Here is a 20,853-nt window from a genome sequence, read left to right as displayed (position 1 = left end):
CCAAACTGGGAAGTCCCAAGAGAAAGAATACCCCACTTCACAAATATCCATTAAGTTGCAATTCAATTAAAGCATCTGAAAGGAATTCATAAGTATCAGCAGACCCTGTAATTGCTTAATTAAGGATAGAAGCCCAGCAAACACAACCACAGTAACAGCCTGATTCATTAGCACCTCTGTGATAGCAGAATGGGATTTCTCACTTAAACATACATTGGCTTTAATTGTGTAATTTGGTTAGGCACTGGTAATCAATGGGGATTCACCATTCCTGGGGCCCGGAGATGAGAAGGATACTCCTGTTTACCTCTCCTCCCTTCTGCTCATTACAAGTTTTTGGTCTATTGAAACAAGCAGTTGATATTCCCATTACAACAGGCGAGAGAGACTTTAAAGTGAAGGAAAGAAATGAAACACTATTCAAAGACGTTCAAGGTGGAAGGACAGACACATAGCCACACCTTTTATTCACCATGCACAAACCCACTACCACTCATTAAAATGCAGGCATCTAGAACCTTATTGCCTCCCTAGTCAGACTGCATCCCGGGGGGAGCAATAATCAGAAAAAGAGAATGAAAAGTAAAATAGATGCCAAAGGGCAGGCAAAGGGAAGCCTCATTTTCTAGTCCTGTTTCATGTGCTATAACCGGTTAATTATAAGTCACCTGCTGTGACTCACAGGGAACCCCTGCCAAGCGGCTGCTGCCTTCTAGGCAGTTTGTCCCATGAGTTCTGTGTAAGGTGAGAGCTATCTACCCTGGCCCCTCACCCCACTCACCTTGGCTTGTAACTCACCAGACTAGATCCACCCCCTTTAAGAACAAGGGAAGGCAAACAGAGGCATGTGTGGGTCTCAATCTAGGTTGGTAAGAGATCCCAAATACCTAAATATGACTCATTATGTTACTTTAACCCAAAGGCTCAAATTATTCTTCTCTTTTAATTCTGGAGAAAGCATTTTGTTACAGGATACTAACTTGATACCTGCTATGCTTACTCAGTATGACAATTTCCCAAACTGTGCCTTCAGCATGGCCCAAAAGGACTTATGTGATTCACACTGAGAAAACTTCACGCAAAGTCATGGCAATAGCAGGACATATACTCTATGTTCACAAAATGTGAATCAAGAGGCACAAGATTTACAAATATATGCTTCAGTCTACCTTAGACAAGATACCAAAATACAGCTTAAACACACATGACAAGTGAATGTAACCTGAAATCAAAGAGTACAGGTAAGCTGTTTTTGTTCTAAGAGAAGGAATGTATGAAGCTTACTAAATGCTACTCAAGGAAAACTGATGCTTTAAAACAAACACAAGATCCCAGGGGTTCTCGGCTTCCTGCTAACTCAGGACAGGAGCATTTGCCTCTAAGAACAAAATGAGTGTGTAAAGGAGGCCACAGCAGCAGGCTTAGGGACCTTGAAGACTCTCAGATTTGATGGGATAAGGTCATCCGCTCGCTGACCAAACCTAAGCCAGGTGCTGAAAGGACTAAAGGGCGGGAGCTGTCAGGAGGCACTGACCTGTTAGCTGCAGCTGACTCTCCCAGCCCCACCTGCTATCCCATCTGACTAAACAATCACTTCCCGTACAGGGGTGCAGGAACCGTGACAGAGAGACCAGCTGGCTCGGGCCAAATGCCACTCCCTATCAAGCTGTGGGGCCGTCTGCCCAAAAATGGCCACATAAAAATGGAAAGTGTCCACCCCACCTTCAAGTACAGAGGGCTCTCCAAAAGGCTGGGATTAATGAGAACAGCAAGGAGGGAACTGATCACAACAAATGTCTTGACTTTCCCCTTGAGAATTAAAATGCAAAGTCTTTCCTAGCTGCAAATAGAGACCATTTTTGCTGTATCATTTTATATGATGTGGAGTGTATATGACACCTATCTTCTACCATGAGAACAGACTGTTGTAGGTAGACAGTCACAACTCAGGTTTCCAGGTCTATGCTTACACTCCCCTTCACTGTCACAAATAGTCTCTCTAAGCAGACTCTCACTCCACCCATGTTCTAGTTAACTGGTAACTCCTCCAGGCACTGTGCTCTTATTCTTCCACAATCTCCTTCATTTCTAGGATTCTCAATGAGGATCCTCAACATTTTAAACCACACATTTCCTAGGATTTTTTTCTGTCTTCCCCATCCCTGCACACTCCTCTTTGGAGACAGCACCTCATCCAGGCTGGCTTCACTATCTAGCAGAGACTGGCCTCAAACTCTTGATCAGACTGCCTCCATTTACTGAGTGCTGTGATTATAGGTTTTAACACCAGGTCTGGCTATTCCATCTTTTTTTATATGAAGATTTTATTGAGTTTTTATCTAGCATTTTATAACTGGTTTAAGAAAAATAATAGCTATACTTGATAGCTTTCCAACTCCAACATATCACCTTCATGATTGAAAAGTATGCCTCAATATTAGAAGTACCCAGGACACAGACATCCCTTTTCGTTGTTACCCAGTCAGCTCTTTTTATGCAGTATCTTTCATTCTCTGTTAGATTTTTTGGGTTGAGCAATCTCTATCCGTTAAGTTTGCTCCTTTCCATGGTATTTTCCAATCATCTGAAATCTGCCTTTGGTTGAAACTCTGATGAAAATATACTGACAATGGTCACCTGTGATTTTCTGATTAATATACAAGCTCTCTGTCCCCTTAGCTACATGAGAACTATGCTCAGTGGTCTTTTGTTACTCCCTGAACCATACCTTTTCTGCCTGCATATGAATCCTTAACTTATGTTGGAGTTTCTGGGTTGTTTACTCCACATATGGAGTGGATTAAACTACTCCTAAAGCTGTGTTGGAGGCACACAAAGAACCTGAAGTACTACATACATACAGAGTACTCCCTGACCTGAACATTTGAACATTTCCATGGAAACTATAAATATTACACACACAAAGCCAAACCAATTACCCCATTCCTCTAACCAGTTCCTATCACCATGTTGGCTTTGATTATGGCTTTCATAATCTACTCCAAGGCTCAAGCCAACAACACTTGACATTCTCTCTTGCATTCATCAGCAAATACATGCTAAGAAATATAATCAGAAGGTGGTAGACCTGATAGGAAATGTCTAGACTTTATTTTGTGAAAGTTAACACAGGCAACGTCTAGGAAGTATGACGATTAAAATAATGCCAGGTCTACAGAGGAATTGGTTGATGCAGCGTCCGACAGTAACATGGCTTCCTTCTAAGCAAGGTTTACAAGCAGCACCCTGCAAAACTCTCCTACCAAGCACACACCTTGAGCTGGCTCCATTTAAGGAGCCGAGATTAGAAACCAGTGTTTTTTTACTCTATGGATCTGAGGTCAGGTTCCCGGGAAACACTCAGACCTTTTCTATTTTCACCCTGAACTAAACTCCATACTGCCAAAAGGCTAATTTTGGTTTTGGGGGTAGATCAGAGAACGAGCTGAATATATACATTAAACCCCAAAACAAGAACTCAGAGCCAAGAAAGCTTTCAGCTAGAGTCTAAAGAACAGGGCACAGATGCCACAGGAACAGACTTGCAGCATCCTGCAGCTTCACCTTACTATAACTGCCCTCCAGTCAGGTGTGGATTTGATTCAAGCGTCCTTCCCACAACTGCCCATGATGAGCATGGAGTCACATGTCCCTTGGGCCTTTCAGGAAACCTACAGAGCTGGGGAGCCACCATCAAACTGGTAGGAGCCTTGTCAAGGACAGACAAGGAAAAGCAGTGAGCTGCACAGTCAGGATGTTCAGGGAAAGGTTTACCGCACATAACTCAACCCCTTTAGCTGGGGCTTGAGGGAGCTCCCTTATATAAATGAGAGGTTCTCGGTGCTTCCCAGAAAAAAAGGGGCCAAAGAAACCTGGCAGCAGACAGATAGAAAGCAAGGCTCTTGCTTCTCTTCAACCACAGCAAATTCTATTCAAGAATTCCACAGAATGCTGAGGCAACAGGACAGTAACAGAAAAGGCAACCTGCATCTGGGGCACACAACGGCACGTGTCCTTTGTGAGTGGATGAATGAGGGTGAGGGGTGAGAGGATGGAATGACAGCCTTTCTTCAAAGACCACAGTTTCTGCAAGGGCTGAATAGAAATAAATACCTTTATTATTTTCCAGCAGTGAAGAAATGAAGCGGTTTATTCCCTGAATACATAAATGTAAGTTGTTCAGAGAGCACAATTCACACAGTCTCGCTGGCTGGGGAAACATTAAGCAACCCAGCAAGGCAGGCTATGAGAGGTGAACAACTAGACAGCAAAGAGAGGAAGAAGGTTTGCCCAGCACGTCATCCTCAGTCAACAAGAATTATTGCAGGCGTAGGAACCTGTGAAAGCGGTGTCATGGCTAGATTTTCCTAAAGGACTGGGATTCTGATAACATTTGAATAAAAGAAAAAGAAGCAAGTGGCATCACCTGGGAAACCCCAAGGGTAGTGCAGTTCATCTCCCGAGAACTGCTAACTACTGAGATGGCAGGAACAGATGAACTCAAAAGGCTAATGCCAAGTAGGAGAATTCTATTATTCATTTTCTATTCCTTCCATCTAAGTAGGGTGAGTTTCTGTGCTGTCTTGCCAACTATTCTCCAAAGGCCTGTATTTGGAGGAATGGAGGAAAAACAGGAGGGCTTGAGGCTCCAAGGAAGGACAATGGGGGTCACTTGTGGCATGCACTCACCCGCGAGCAGGAAGGTGATGAGGCAAGTCTCCTTAGGCAAATAGAGCTTGAGACGAGAGCCACTAAAGACATATTCCACCACGGCCTCAGAACGGCCTGCCCGCTGAAGAAAGGGCAGGAACTGCTTTGCTTTCTGGGTGTCCTGATGAAGAAAAAAAAAAAAAAGAATTACTGAAGAGCAGTGGATACAAATAGATGTTCCTTTGTCTTTGGGATAAAATAGTCCAGAGAAAAATAAGCAAATAACCACATAAAAATCTGAAATTTTGAAGATATGACACAGATGTGGTTCTCATGTGACCTTTGTAGAAGAAATATTGTCAAACAACAGTTCCAGAGCATTCTCAGTGCTTCCTTCCACACAGTAACTGAGCACTCAGTATATGTTTGCTGGTGAATGCCTAGAAACTGAGTTCACGCTTGCTCTGGGGCAAATAAAACCGAGATCAGAAAACTAATTACTGTTCTTCTATGGCGACTAACTGAACCTTGTTTAAGCCATGTCACACTGCATCTACAATCCTTGTAATGGAAGCCAGGTTACATAAGACTCCAAGCTCTCTGGTTTCTTAACTTTGTTCAGAATCTGGTCTTCTCTGGACAGCAGCCCAGCTAGTAATGCTTCATATGCATATTGAAGAGATGTAGGTGTGTCTGTGGTGTGTGTGTGTGTGTGTCAGAGGAATGCTCTCCCACCCAGGGAAATATATAATAGTAAACTGTGTCCCATGAAGACAAAGATCATATCACATTAGCACAAGTAATTATAGAAATTTAAAAAATCCCATCAAGTATTTTTCAAACAGTTTTAATGCATCAACACCAGTCCATGCATTCTGCTCAAGAGAACCAAGCAACGCTATTGGCCACACAGGCGCTAAGGGCTTTCATATTCTATCAGTCTCTCAAGCTAATTAAACCGAAGATGGAGTACGCAAGCATCAAAATATCACATTATGTATGCTGGGGGAATAGTGGCTGGATTTAAGAATTTCTGAGGTCTGCAGTACAGCCAGCAGAACTGCAAACCCCCTCTGAGGACAGCCAGTTCTGCATACGTTTCTGACTTTTGCCATACAAGCACTTTGCGCTCAACCAAGCTCTTCCTTTCTGATGCTTCGTTCTCCTAGCAACAGAGCTATTGTATCTAAATTAATGTACATACAATAATGAAAATTTAACAAGCCATCCATTACTACAGAGCTTCCACAGCAGCCAAAGGTGCTCCTCTCATTCAGAATCAGCAAAGTAGGCTATGATGAAAACAATATTTATAGTAATGAGATCCATCCTCTCTTCAAACAGAGTCTTAGAGAAAAGGAGAGACAGTCATCCATTCTCAGTCTTTCTAAAGGCACAATGGTAAAAAAGGTAAGCTAACAATGAGCTGTAGTGGGCTGGAAACCCCCCTAGTGAACACTTATGTGACACATATTTTACTATACACATACAGAAGGAAAAATGCCTTTCTGGCAGTTGGCTGAAGTCCAGAACAATCAAGCAAGACAAATGTTCCAAGGGACAAAAGCACTACCTGATTCAAATCCTTTTGCCATACTAGTCTAAATTTGGGGCATTATTCATGAGCTGAGACAGTAAGTCAACAACAATTATCAAATTGATTATTGCAAATCATGAGGCAACCCAATATCACTGAAAAAGAAGTCTTCCTCCAAACATGGAGTTATCAACATTTTCCAGAAATAGACTTTTGCTCATCACTGTCTTTTGACTATATCTGGGCGGGGCGGGGGGGGAGGAGGACTGACTAACACACACACACACACCCCTTTAATGGCAATACTAACAAGGAAGCTGTGTCCTTATCCTCCCCATTTGGCTAAGCTGGCCAAGGGGCAGGGTAAAACATTCCCTGCTTTATCAGAACAATCAAGCAACCCAACTGCTCTCTATGTAATAAAATCCTTAGAGGGCCTTGATTCCACTCATGTCTACCAGACTGTCTCCAGAATGACACATAGAAAGGCATGCCATTGACTACGGCAGGGATTTGAAGCAAAAGTCAACAATGAAAACTGAAGGCAATTGAAGGCATGGACTTTAAAGGCTTATCTTGTTTACTTCCAGATGCAAAATTATAAAATACGACAAGGAGTGCCCATGTTCTTGAGGCAAGGATTCAAAGGCTTAGCGAGGAGACGAATTGGCATGGAACACCCATTAGGAGGAAGAATGGAGACTTCATCCAAGTTGACAGCGTTTTAAAAATGAAAGGATCTTATGAAGTCAATTAAACTGACTGTAATAACCAAGAGATGTCAGCTCTTTCGAATCTCAGTCACAGCCACAGGATGGTGTCTGTCTTTTCTTGTTAGGGCAAGTACTTCTCTGCTTAGCATGCTCTTTTTCAATATAAAAATTCTTGAGACCATTTATTTCAGTGGCTCAGATGAAAACAATAGTGAAGAATACTGGTGACTTTCCTCGGGTGATGTAGCCATAAATCACCCTCTGATAATTTAGATGTAGAAATTATATTAAAATTCAGAGTATATTACAACAAAATGGACTGAATATGGTTGGGTCAGTTGCCTTTCAAAAACCTTGTGCAAGCATGGAAAAGTGTTTTGAGTCTCACAGACATTTTTAGGGTTAGAAAGAGAAAGGTAAGCAAGATAAAATTTGATTATGAGAAATAAAATATAACAAAGACCAGTTTCTTACTCTATGAAGTCAAAGATACCAGCAGATCTTAAGGCTAATAATACTGTGGTAAAGTTTAAAGATATCAATAGCATGATAGTTTTCGTCCTTTGCCAATAACACAGAAGCACAACTCACTCAGGATAACACTGAGAAGCGTAGCACAGAATGCTTGTTTCAAGGCAGTATTGAGTACTTCTGCTTCGATGGCTCGGCTCCCACCCTGGGGTTTTCTGTGTGCTGACTTCCTCAGAAAAGGACTGAGAACTACCGCCATAGTTCCCTGCCACTATACTGGCTCAGGCTTGGAGAATCCAAGCAGACAAATTAGATATGGTTCTTTGTTATCTATGCCAATATTCTCCTCCATTGGTGTAAATAATAAAGCAGCAGCTGCACTTCGGGGCAGAAGTCTTTCCTTTGTGCTGCACTGGTAGCTTTCACATTGCCTGTGCTTCACAACAAGCCATGCACATGCATTTTTTTCTGTACTCTGAGAACAGCTAATTCAAGGTTGCATTAGCCACGTTTAAGCTGCTATTGTGGATGGCATCTCTTTAAGAAATGTTTCTGCCTCCTCAATACACCTTGAAATTGAGAAAGTAATGATGCAACAAACGTGCCCGGGTAACTTCATTTCAAAACAGTTAAGATTTAGACCTTGAATTTAGAGCAACTGGACTTAGAATGACCTCCAAGAAAGACTGGACATTCCTTAGAGAGAGTCAAAGAATATAAAGACGTCTTCATTCTGCCCTCTTCTGGCTTAGGCCCAATCTTTCAAATGTGGAAACATGTATTTACTGTATGTATGCATCACAACATGCACATGGAGGTCAAAGAACATCTTCCAGGAGTTGATTCTCTCCTTTCACTATTTAGGTTCTAGAGACTGAACTCAGGTCATCAGGCTTGTGGTCAAGCGGCCTTTACCTGTTGAGCCACTTCCCCGGCCTTCCACTAGACCTTTCTGTGGCTATGTAAAATTGCTCTTAACAGCTAGCCTATAACTCTTCTCTAAAAAGTATTGTCTTATGGGTTGGACATGGTGGCAGATACACATCATCTCAGCACTTAGAAGAAGGAGGCCGCTTCCGGAATCCAGGGTTACCCGTGGCTACAGAAGACCTGTCTTGCTTGCCCTGGGCTCAAGCCCTGGGACTGTATAAACTGAGAGTGGTGGTGCATGTCTGTAATTCATCACGGCACTAGGAAGTTGAGGCAGGAGGATCACAAGTTTGAGGTTATTCTCAGCTACTTAGTGAGTTGGAGGACAGTCCAGGATAAATCAAATTGCCTTAAAGACCAAGATAAAACCAAACCAAACAAGTACTTTCCCGTGGCTACAAATGGCTGTACTGAACTAACTTTATAGACCAGGCTGGCCTCCAACTCAGATCCACCTGCCTTTGCTTCGAGTGCTGGGATTAAAGGCATATGCACCACCAAACCTAAAACTAATTTTTTTAAAAATAATTTTGGAAAATACCAAAGTTGGTGGAGTGATAAAGTTGGGAGAACTGATGAAGTGGAATCCTAGGACAGCAGGTGCAGGTGAGGGCAGTATGTACACAGTTTCAGTCGCCTGCATCCGAGAAGAAAACAGCTTACAGAAACGCGAGTTCATGAGGCTGTTTACATGCACCTATTGTCAGCAAAAGAAATCCTATCATCTTCTCCCCAAAATCCCTTATGGTAGACATGAAAGATCAGAGTTCTCAAAAGAGCATGGGGAAATGGGAAGAGGGAAGCCTACTTGTTACCAGGTAACCACTCAGGATTATCATGTGCAGGCCTCAAATGAGAACTGTTTTTGTTTTTTTTTGTTTTTTGTTTTTTTTTGAGACAGGGTTTCTCCGTAGCGTAGTTCCTTTCCTGGAACTAGCTCTTGTAGACCAGGCTGGCCTCGAACTCACAGAGATCCGCCTGCCTCTGCCTCCCGAGTGCTGGGATTAAAGGCATGCGCCACCACCGCCCGGCAAAGATTTATTTATTAATTATGTGTGTACACAGCATCTGCCTGCATGTATCCCTGCAGGCCAGAAGAGGGCACCAGATCTCATTATAGATGGTTGTGAGCCACCATGTGGTTGCTGGGAATTGAACTCAGGACCTCTGGAAGAGCAGTCAGTGCTCTTAACCTCTGAGCCATCTCTCAGCCCCTCAAATGAGAGCTGTTAATAAGGAAGTTCACCAGGGAGCTCACATCACCACAAGCACTCTTCCGCTAAAATCAACAACAACCTGGAGCAAACCAAATCACATACACAGGTGAGGCTGTTAATACAGATGAACTCTATCAGCACCCAGGAAGCGCAACAGTGAAGAAACCAAAGTCCCCAGGGAGGTTTCTTGGGGGTACCACAGGTATTTTTCCCCTTAGAATGCCTCTTCCCGTCTACAGCTGTCTGTCTTACTGGGCCCCATCAGGGCCAACTAATAGCAATACATAGTCAGTGAAACAAGAGGGCAGATACAAATAAGAATGTGAGATCAGAACTAATCGCTAAGGACACTGAAGCAACCGTGTTCTTCCATTTTAAAGACCCTTGTGATCACTCGCTGCCAGTTTTCTATCAGTGCAGGGCTCTACGGACAAGGGGGATTACTTCTGCAGCAGCCCAGAAGACAAATCACAGCTACGTCGCCTACCAGAAAGGCAAAAACACCACTCATCACTCCACACTTTTCCTCCATTCCACATGCCTGGTTCCGTGGCCACAGGTGACATTTTAATTCTTGGAGTGGGTTTATGATTCTCCGTGAGGAGCCAACTGTACAGCATGATAATCTCCTGAAATAAATGGGGCTCTGGTAGGGAGGACACTGGGGAAAGTACCCCAGCTCTAGTGTTACCACAAAGCACTTAAAACTCTGAAGCCACCCTTTCCTGGCTAGCTAATATTTCACAGTAAGAGTGTGTGAGGGGGGTCTGGTATGTGTGTGCAAACTTCAGCATGCTACACATTTAACAGGAATAAAAAAACAGGTGAGAGTTGCGGAGAAAAACACTCAATAGAACAAAACGGCAGTATAACAATTTTTTAAAATTTTTTCTTATTGTTTTTATTGAGTTATATATTTATCTTCATTCCCCTACCTTTCTCCCTCTCCCATGGTCCCCATGCTCCAAAGTTACTCAGGAGATTTTGTCTTTTTGTACTTCCCATGTAGATTAGATCCATGTATGTCTTAAAGTTCTCATTATTGTCTAGGTTCTCTGCTTTTTTCTTTGCTGGTTTTTCTTTGCTTTATGTCTAAAAGCCACTTATGAGTCAGTACATATTATATTTTTCTTCCTGGGTCTGGGCTACCTCACTGAGTATGATGCTTTCTAGATCCACTTGAATGCAAATTTCAAGATGTCATTATTTTTTCCCCACTAAAGGTGCTGAAATTCGGCCATCAATAGTCTCTCATTAAGTGATGTCTGGATTACATCTTCCCCAGTCGTTGGCTTAGCTGCTACATCACATTACTCAGGTTTCCCACACGTCAGAGCACAGAAGTGGGTGTCCAGGCCTGAGCTCCATTTCTTCAGAGGACATCTGCAGATGCACAAACTGGTAGAAATCTGCTCTCTTGAAGTTAAAACTTCTAAACCCTCATCTGTTATTGAAGAAACGCAGCACAATTGGCTAAATTAAATTTCCAAAGGGAACCTACAAGCTAAGTACAGACGAGAAGCCAGAATGGAGTGCTTACCACTGGAACCAGGAGAAGAGAGAAACTTTAGTTCCATGATGGCCTCTCTTCCAAATAAGGAGGAACTAAATCCTCTGTGACTTGACTTTGTAGACAGAATTATTTCAGGAAAGCTACAAAGAACTGGAATCTATAAAAGATTCATGTGTTTGACTCTGCTGACAATCTGTGTCCTTCTTTCTCCCATATTCAATACTGAAGAAAAAAAGGAGGACTTGGTGAACGCTAGAAAGATAAGATTAATTTCTGTGTTGAGGATAAAAACTCACAAAGTGGTGTGCTGACTGACAGTCAGGGCAGTCCTAGGCAGACCATGTGACAGGCCACAGAATATGCTCTGGATTTTAATGAACAGTTCATCAGCATGTCAAACAAATTGTACAAACTATGACATCTAACAGTACCCTGCAGTAGAAATGATACAAACACAATGGGAATTTTCTTAGTTAGGGTTTCTATTGCTACAATGAAACACCATGACCAAAACGCAAGTTAGGGCTAGGGTGGAAGAGTGCTACTCTAATATGCATGAGGCCCTGGTTTCCATGCACAGGACCACGTAAACTATCACGGTTGTGTAAGCCTATAATCGTAGAACTTCACTGTGAGTTCAAGGTCATGGGATACAAGTAAACCCCTTTTCAAAAGGGAAAAAGTGTGTGTATGGGGCACATTTGTCACAGCTCACAAATGTGAATTATATGCTGAAGGTAATATATTTTGCCTGCACATATTTTAATTTTTTTTTTTTTTTGGATTTTTCGAGACAGGGTTTCTCCATAGCTTTTGGTTCCTGTCCTGGAACTAGCTCCTGTAGACCAGGCTGGCCTTGAACTCACAGAGATCCACCTGCTTCTGCCTCCCAAGTGCTGGGATTAAAGGCGTGTGCCACCACCGCCTGGCTTTTTTATTTATTTATTATGTATACAATAGTCTGTCTGTGTGTATGTCTGCAGCCCAGAAGAGGGCACCAGACCTCATTACAGATGGTTGTGAGCCACCATGTGGTTGCCAGGAATTGAACTCAGGACCTTTGGAAGAGCAGGCAATGCTCTTAACCACTGAGCCATCTCTCCAGTCCCCATATTTTAAATTTTAAAAAGTAAAAATTACCTGAATACGAAGAATGTACTTCCTTAATTTTAAATTCCAGGTAACGTTTACCCTAGTCAACTAACATCATTAAGTAGGAGAAACATGACAAGTTCAAAACTAACAGTTCGCTAGTTATTTTTATATGAATTAATATAATAAAAACCTGAACATATCAAAGCACTTTAAAACTTCTAAGCAGAAAATGGTTTAGATGAGACAGAGGTTAAGAGAATAGGTGAAACAATCTAACCAGTTTTCCCAAAGTTGCATAACAATGTTTCAACTCTTAGGCAATAGTTAAAAAGAAAGCTGCAGGAGCAAATGCCATCCTCAATAGACCAGAGTCCAAGTCCTTTGTTCGGATAAGAAAAATCATGGTCCATGCTGTATCCCCAGCACAGCTTGTGGGAGGTGGGGGCAAGTAGCTCAAGGCCAGCTTCATCTGCATATGGAGCCAGCCTGGGCTACACTAGACCCATCTTAAACAAAACATACGCAAAAATGACTCAGAGGGTAAAAAATGTTTGCTGCCAAGCTGACCAGCTGAGTTCAATTCCTGGAACAACACGATATCAAGTTGTCCCCTTATCCTCTAACCTATGCTGTGGTCCATTTGTACCTCCTCACCCAAATAATAAGTGTAAAAAAAGAAATACCCTACCTGGAAACAAAAGCAGTTGATTTGATTTAACGTGAATAAAATAATAATTCTTAAGTAAAAGAAAAATTTTACACAGGTTTAGAGACTGTTCTCTTTATTGAATGACCTTCAGCTTCCCAAATTTAACCAGCTGAAATAAGCTGTGAGAATCATTCAATTTAACCTTTAGAAATGAAGTTGTTGCCTTTTAGTGGTAAAAATCTGCATTTTATCATCAACAGGAAATATGCCGTCAGCTTAGTCTACATATAAGCTAAGATGGGCATATAAATTGTGGATGTTGGGAGCATATGTGTGCTTTATATAAAAAGGATGACAGCATACACCTAATACAATAAGGAAATACATACACTAACTTGATCTGTTCCTGTCTTCAACCCCCATGTTCTTTCTTCATCTTTTCTATTGTTGTTTTGTTTTTTGAGATATGTAACCCTGGCTGTCCTCTGTAGACCACAAACTCAGAGTCTGTCTCTGCCTCTCAAGTGATGGGATTAAAGATGCCCAGTTTAACCCACATCTTTAATGAGATGCAGTGTAGTCAAGAGAGTAGAGCTGAGAACCTAGTGAGGTTCTTCCCCAAGACCTCTATTTTCTTGCCCTCTGCCCAAATCATCTCAAACCCTCTTCTTACACCTTTTCCTATCTGTCAGTACTCTTTTCAATAGAACACAATTATAACTTTTGGTTCAATTGGTTGGCATGCTTTTGTCCTACGATTCCACACAAAACAGCTGTCTCTTTGGAGATCCTCCACTCAGAGGTTCTCCAAACCTCCTGCTAGCCTTGGCATGAGGTTTGCCAGCCTTTCCCCACATCAAGGCTCTGGAAATCCTTCATGTCCTTTTCCTGCACTGTGCCTCACAGATCCACGTCTTTCACTCTCTTTTTGGTATTTCCTGCCCCACCCCCCCGCAACAAAACAAAACAAAACAAAAAAACCAATTCATATTTCACAGAGGAAATGTCTTACCTCTCTGAAGTTAGGCAAATGAATACAGAATTGCTTTATATTTCTATTCAGGAGAAAGACTATCCTATTCAGATAGCATCCAATCAGTAATAAATCCCTTTCATTATGCATCAGTACATCAATACATTATACTTTTGATAGTGCTGAATGCTTTAGCTATGATAAAGTTATTTTATTATAAAACAATTGTAATTACTCTAAAATTAGGCAGGAGACATGGCAATTTTTTTCTGTTTCAGAAGTATCAATTTGTAAGGAAAAAGTATTTACAGGCAGAGCATACCAAACTGGGAGAGACACCTTTCAATTATTTTCCAATTAAATATTCTGCCCAAACATGCAATTTCTTAGTGTAAATGCCTCATTTATCCAAATAAACCTTTAAATGGACGAGGCAACACTGAAAAAAAGCACAACATAGCCAACTGGGAAACCCAAAAAGGCTTATACTTTCAACAGTTCTTTGCCCTTTTCTAAGGATTAAATAATAAATCTTGGGGGATGGTAAGTGGGGGGAGGGAAGAGGCAGGGAGTGGAACAGAGAAAAATGTAGAGCTCAATAAAAATCAATATAAAAATTATGAGAAAAAAGAGCATTTATTTACCTATTTATTTATTGAGACAGGATATCATTATGTTGTCTTTTCTGGCCTGGAACTCTTGACCAGGTTGACATGAAAATTACAGAGGTCTGCCTGCCTCTGTCTCCCAGTATTAAGATTAAAGGTGTGCTCCAGGACTCTCGGCACAAATAACAAAGTTTTATGGTAATATCATAATTGTGACTTCAGAAGTGAGGCACGAGAGTGACCTAGGATGGCATATGGCACTTAGGATATGAAATAAAGTGTACCAACCAGAGGCTATAACTGGGTATCTATTGCAAGGCTGAATTAACTGACAGGTGTAAAATATAATTTTTCTTTTAAAATTTCAGACAGATTTTTATTACTTCCAATGTCTCTTTTAGGTTAGAGGTAAGAATATATTATAGAATCAGAAAATGGCTTAAGAGATAATTAAAATGAAGTGTGCGGAGAAAAGGATTTAAAGATGGCTTGACGAAGCACACATTTTCATTTCATGGGCAAATCAAGAACTCAGGGGCAAGGAAATTGATGCCATGCAAAACTCTGCCCTACTATAGTAAAGAACACAACTTCGGAAAAGGATTTTAAAAATGTCGGCCCACAACATAAAATTCAGAAAAATGTAAGGTAAATGTCAAATAGCTATTAGATGGGTCAAAGGCATTTTCCCTAAATATTTTCTTTATGTAGATTACTGACTGAATAGATGTAAGATTATAAATAGTGAGGTCTCAACCATACATGAAGTATTCACTGGTCCATAATGTTAACTAAAAGCATTTTTATTATGCTTAATTGGGTCTTTTCAAAGTTTGGTGCTTTTAGAGTTAATAAAAATTAGATAATTATACAATTTGGAAGAGAAAGTTCAAGTTTCCTCAGTAAGGAGACAAATATAAACCATTGTGCCAGAAACTTACTAACTAAAACAAAAGGTAATATTTTGAATGACACAAAATGTATCTAATTAAAAATCCCATTATTTTACTCAGTAGTTTTTAATAATAGTAAAATATGTTGTTTTTTTAAATCTGGTACTGTTTAAAAACATCTAACAGTACTAAGAACACCTAGGTCCTCTTCTAGAATTGATTGCATAGTTGAGAAAAAACGTATTTTAGCAATGAATCCTCTCGGGTGTTTAGTCAAGGTTTGTCCTTTTCTAACATCAGTCTTGCCACTCTGTGACTTCCAATGTTATGCAGAAAATTTTAATTTCATCCAATCCTCTCTGTTAATTCTTGGTTTTATTTTCTTAGCATTTGGAATCCTTTTTAACCAGTTATCAAAATACGAAAAACAAATGGCTATTAAAGATGAAAAATGATGAATGTTCTTAACCATCAGATTATGCAAATTAAAACTGTATTGAGATTCCATCTTACCTCAGTCTTTCATACACACACAGCGCACACAGACACACACACACAATATCAAAATCAAAACCAAATCACAAGCCCAAAAGAAGCTGGCAAGGATGTGGGGGGAATCCGTGTATTTTGCTGATAGGAATGTAAATACTTCCAAACATTAAGGACATCATTATGAAATTTCCTTAAAACAAAACAAAATGAAAAGCTACAGCATGTCTAAGTTGACACCGGTGTTTACTACAGCACTATTCCCACAGTCTCACTATGAACCAGCTCAGTGCCAGGAATGCTCCTTGATTCTAAGGGATCTAAACAGAGGACTTCCTGGGGGCAGGGAACACCAAGTTAAGTAGCTCTTCTCCAAAGGAACAAAGGTTTAAAACAGACAGCTATGGTTCAAAGCCAAAAGGTAAAATAAACAAACAAATAGCAGAACTCACACATCAGCACGATGCCAGAGAAGAAAGGATAAAATATGGGGTGTGTATCCTGTGCGCGTGTGTGTGCATTTAAATCTGTGTGAGTGTGCGTGCATGCACACTCTGTGTGAATACACATATGGGTAGGTACTGATAGAAGTTAGAAGAGGGCATCAGATCCCCTGGAGCTGCAGTTACAGGAAGTTGTGCGCTGTCCCACATGGGTGCTGAAAACAGAACTTAGGTCCTCCAAAAGAGCAGTATGAGCCCCAGACCACAGAGTCATTTCTCCAGCCTCCACAAAAGAATGTAATGAACCATCAAGAATGGCATTATGTCATTTGCAGGAAAACTGTTATCACAACCTTTTGCTACTTACTCTTAGATTTTATACAGATACAAAATGCTATGTGCATAACCATCTCTCTCTCTCTCTCTCTCTCTCTCTCTCTCTCTCTCTCTCTCACACACACACACACACACACACACGGCATGAAAAGAAAACTGCCCATTAAACTTACCACTTTCTACAATGAATACATGCCAACTGATAGGAACTTCTGAAAAAGGATAAAGTGTCCAGTCTCTACTCTGAAAAGAGCTTACAACACATACACAGGTGAAAGGGGAGCATAAATCTGGTTAACAGGTGTACTGACAGAGAAATCTTCCTGGCATGGATGTACAGATTGACTGTTCTTTTCCGCTTTTCACCTACTTCTAGTAGATTCAATTAAAGAAAGTTTTTCTGTGTAAGGGGAAAAAGTGCATTCTTACAACTAACATTTAAGACTAATTCAGTTTTGCCCAGATAAACTCAACAATCACTTAGGTCAGACAATGTCCCTCCAGCTCTCTGGAATAAGTTTGTTTTTACCTTTTGAGACAAATATTTTTGATGTTGAATAGTCTGTAAAAGGATGTGGAAAACATCATGGGAAGCTGATGTGGAATCTGTTCTATGATTCAAAGGGTTCTAAGCAGAGTGCTTCCCAGCACAGATGACAAACTAAGCAGCCCTTTTCAAAGGAATAAAGATTTAACAAGATCATTATGATTCTAAGTCAGAAAGGTACAAAATAAACAAACCTCACATATCAGCCTGGTGTGAGAATTTAAAACTGTGTTCCGAGTAAGGCGGGTCACGCTGTAAAAACGCCTCAAAGTCATGCTCTACAACAGATTAATAAGGCGTACCCACGATTCCATGCAGAAGCGGGAACAGTTGCTAAGAAGCTTACAAAGCAATGAAACAACCCCACAGAGAAACATCTTCATGGTACTTATGATGTAGATCTTGGTGTACTGGGGGATTCAAAGCCTTCCTAAAGCAATATGCAGTGCTTACTCCTAGCCTCATTCTGTAGCTTTACAATTCGAGTACTAAGGTAAACCACACGTGAACACTATATTTACCATATGGGAAAATGAATACTCCCACCAAAGAGTTATTTGGGACAGTCCTCTGCATTGCTTTTGCATGACATCTTAATTAATTCTCTTGCCCCACCCCTCATCAGTCACCCATTTATACTAGTTTTTTTCACTAATACAGATCCAGTTGCCTTCCTATGCCCACTGACAAAACTCTAGCTCCAGCCACTATTCACTTGTCAGGCCACCCTGAATAAATTGTGGTCATTGGTGTACAGTCTCGCAGGACTCTGCTCAAACCCCACTGTAATTCTATAAACAACTGTATATGTCCATAAGAAATACATCTGTCTGATTTAATTCTCAATATCCAGCACTATGTTTAGCATTTAGAACGCTCTTACGAAATACATTATTCATTCAACAATCTGCATGAGAAATGCACTAAATAACAACAAGTCCAAGATGGCTACGTTCCATGTCAAGATGGCATACGTTCCCTATCAAGATGGCATACATTCCATGTCAAGAGAGATATAAAGCAATGGTAAAGACCTTGAGGATAAGGAGTCTGAAACAGAAATACTACAAATGATGACAGCTATCACAGAGGACTTTCTGTGTGCTGAGTAGACTGCTAAACAATTTAGTAACAAATAACACATAGTCTCAACCATTGCTCTCTGTTGGGCTCTTGTTCTGACAATTGTTCAGAATACTTTGCACGTATTAATTAAGTCAATCATACCACAATCTAAAGAAGAAAGTGCCATCATTGCACCCATTTTACAGACAGGAAAGTTAAAAGAAACAGTAATTTCCTCAGGGTGACAAAGTAATAAGTAATGGAGTCCTGACTTGCATTTCAATAATCTGACACTAGAGCCTATGCTGCTGCTAATGCTGGTTCTATTCAAGAACAGCACACTCTTGAAAAATCCATTTACACGCCTACTCAGAGTTACTAACCAGTAGTTAATTCTGAACTTACTGAGCTAGTATCAGTTTTTTTTCCAAATAGATGTTCACTCCTTGAAATGAATTACTTGATAAATCAAATCTAAATAAGGCACTGTAAATAAGCACAAAAGTGACTTGTTCCTGTTAGCGGTTTAGAAGCTAATAAGGAGAGTACCAACTTTAAGTTTCCTATTTATCAACATATACAAGGTTATAGTAACATGGTTAGGTAAGTGCTAAAGACGGACATGATCAGAGGGCAGAATGGACGCAAAGGGACATAAACAAAAGGAAGTAGAACAAGGGTCCTAATGAAGAAGAGACTACATTCAAAAAAGAAAGGCCTTCTGCCTGTGGTAAAGAGTGAATGCAATTGTCTCAGAGTTTCTATTGCTGTTAAGAGACACCATGGCCACGGCAAAATTGATCGGAAAACATTTAACTGGGGTGGCTTACATTTTCAGAGGTTCAGTCCATTATCGTCACGGTGTGACATGGTTGCATGCAGGCCGACTTGTTGCTAGAGAGGGCTGAGAGTCCTACATCTTGACTCAAAGATACTAGGAAGTAGTCTCTCTCATGTGAGCATAGGATATCTCAAAGTTCATCTCCACAGTCACACACTTCCTCCATCAAGACAATACCATTCTCCATCACAACAATAAGCCACAACTCATACACTCCTGTAACGCCACTCCCGGGGGGGGGGGGGGCATTTTCTTTCAAATCACCACAGCAATCAAAGTCCTTAATCTGAGAAAATTCAACTGTAGGCCAGGGAAATGAATAGGCCAGACTGAGTGAAGCTTCTATGTACATTGCAGCAGAGCACAAGAGAACACAGGTCTTTCTCCAGATTAGAAACCCCACTAACAGCTTATGCTCTCAGAAGCTTCCAAATCCAATGTAGTATCAGAAATTCTAGAACTTCCTCCTGGAAACACAACTTCCTGAAGAACAGAGCCACAAAGGTACCCGGATCTCTATTTCAAGACTATCTGGATGTTTGCAGAGTTTCCAAAATTCTGTGTGACACAGTCTTTAGGGAATATGTTGGAAACATGCTAAATAAAGGCTTAAAATACAAGCAAGCAGAATGTCTATGTTAGTAAAATGACTTGCTTTGAAACGCTTACATAAGCGATAGCCACAGGACAAAATGAGTTCAATCTAGGCCTAAGTAGTTACCATGATGAAGCAGAGAGTGGAGCCAGGGTGGCACAGAAATACCTCAAGTTCAATCACATCACTGTGGACACGAGATACAACAGAATCCAGTCGCACACCTCAACCCAGGAACCAGGAGTGCTAGTGAATGCCTTCAGAATACCCTTACATTTATTTACTTATACCATATTGGGTTCATGAAACAGATTCACGGAGCAATATCCATGTGCTCAAAGAATGGAAGAGAAAGAAGATCATGAATCACTGATTATAGAATCTATATGTAGAAGTGCTTCTCTCTGGAAAGAAATACAACTTGGTTCAGAAAAAAATACCCCTAGACCCCAAATTTTCTTGCAAGTTTCTCTGAACAAAGGAAGGGTTATGCCTTAGTTAACTGAAATGGGATGTCTGCTTCAGTTCTGGCTCTAGTTCCTAAGGTCCCTTCATTATAGACTAAGCCGTAAGATGAACTGAAGCCTTCACTCCTTAAATTGTTTTGGGTCATGGCATTTATCACAGCAATGGAAAACAAACTTGGACAGAACTTGATATTATGGAGCTCATCCATGTCCACTCACGAGTAAAGTCAAATTTAAACAAGAAATCAGAAGGAGCATGGAAAAGTTTATTATCACTCATTCATTCGTATTGGAAGGAGGATTTTCTATAACACAATTTATGTCAGTAACAAATTAAGGTTACTGAATACGTAGGGATCAAAATGTCTTCCTCGTAAGAGGTGACAAACAAGAGCCTTGTGTGATCTGCTTCCAGGAAGTCACGTGACCCAGCATTTCTTCAGAGGTATTAAGCAGCAGAGCTGGGACACAGCCAACCAGTGGTCAAGATACTGTACCTTGCCTTCGATTTCCAGATTTCCTACCCTAACTGCTGTATTAACTTGATATTTCTTCCAACAAAAGCCCGTGGAAGAGTGCTAGGGAAAGTGGGGTGTATCTATATCCCATTACTAAGGACAGAGGCAGGAGGATTCCATGATTCAAGTCAGCCTGAGCTACTAAATGAGACCCTGTCTCAAATATCCAAAGGTCTGAGACCAATAACAGTGATATCAATCATCTCTAGACCCCAACCCTGACAAATCTGAGTGAACAGAATGCCACTCCAAGAAGGTATATAGAATCAGACACTTTGCGGATGAAAGAAACATTCACGTTAA

At 40.9% G+C, this 20,853-nt stretch overlaps 1 protein-coding gene across 1 annotated transcript in view; it reads right to left on the bottom strand.

Annotated features, from left to right (window-relative positions):
- Positions 1-20,853, bottom strand: part of Snd1 (staphylococcal nuclease and tudor domain containing 1) — a 403,901-nt gene that overhangs the window by 143,123 nt on the left and 239,925 nt on the right. Inside the window, exon 15 of the mRNA XM_041675559.1 lies at positions 4,690-4,831. Coding sequence (XP_041531493.1) covers positions 4,690-4,831 — 142 coding nt within the window. The remainder of the gene's footprint in view (positions 1-4,689; positions 4,832-20,853) is intronic.

This window comes from Microtus oregoni, unplaced genomic scaffold, assembly GCF_018167655.1.
Source record: "Microtus oregoni isolate MIOR12 unplaced genomic scaffold, Mior012 000026F_ref0000081, whole genome shotgun sequence".
Lineage (NCBI taxonomy): Eukaryota > Metazoa > Chordata > Mammalia > Rodentia > Cricetidae > Microtus > Microtus oregoni.
Note: the sequence above shows the minus strand (reverse complement) of the source record. Positions and strands in the feature narration are given on the sequence as shown.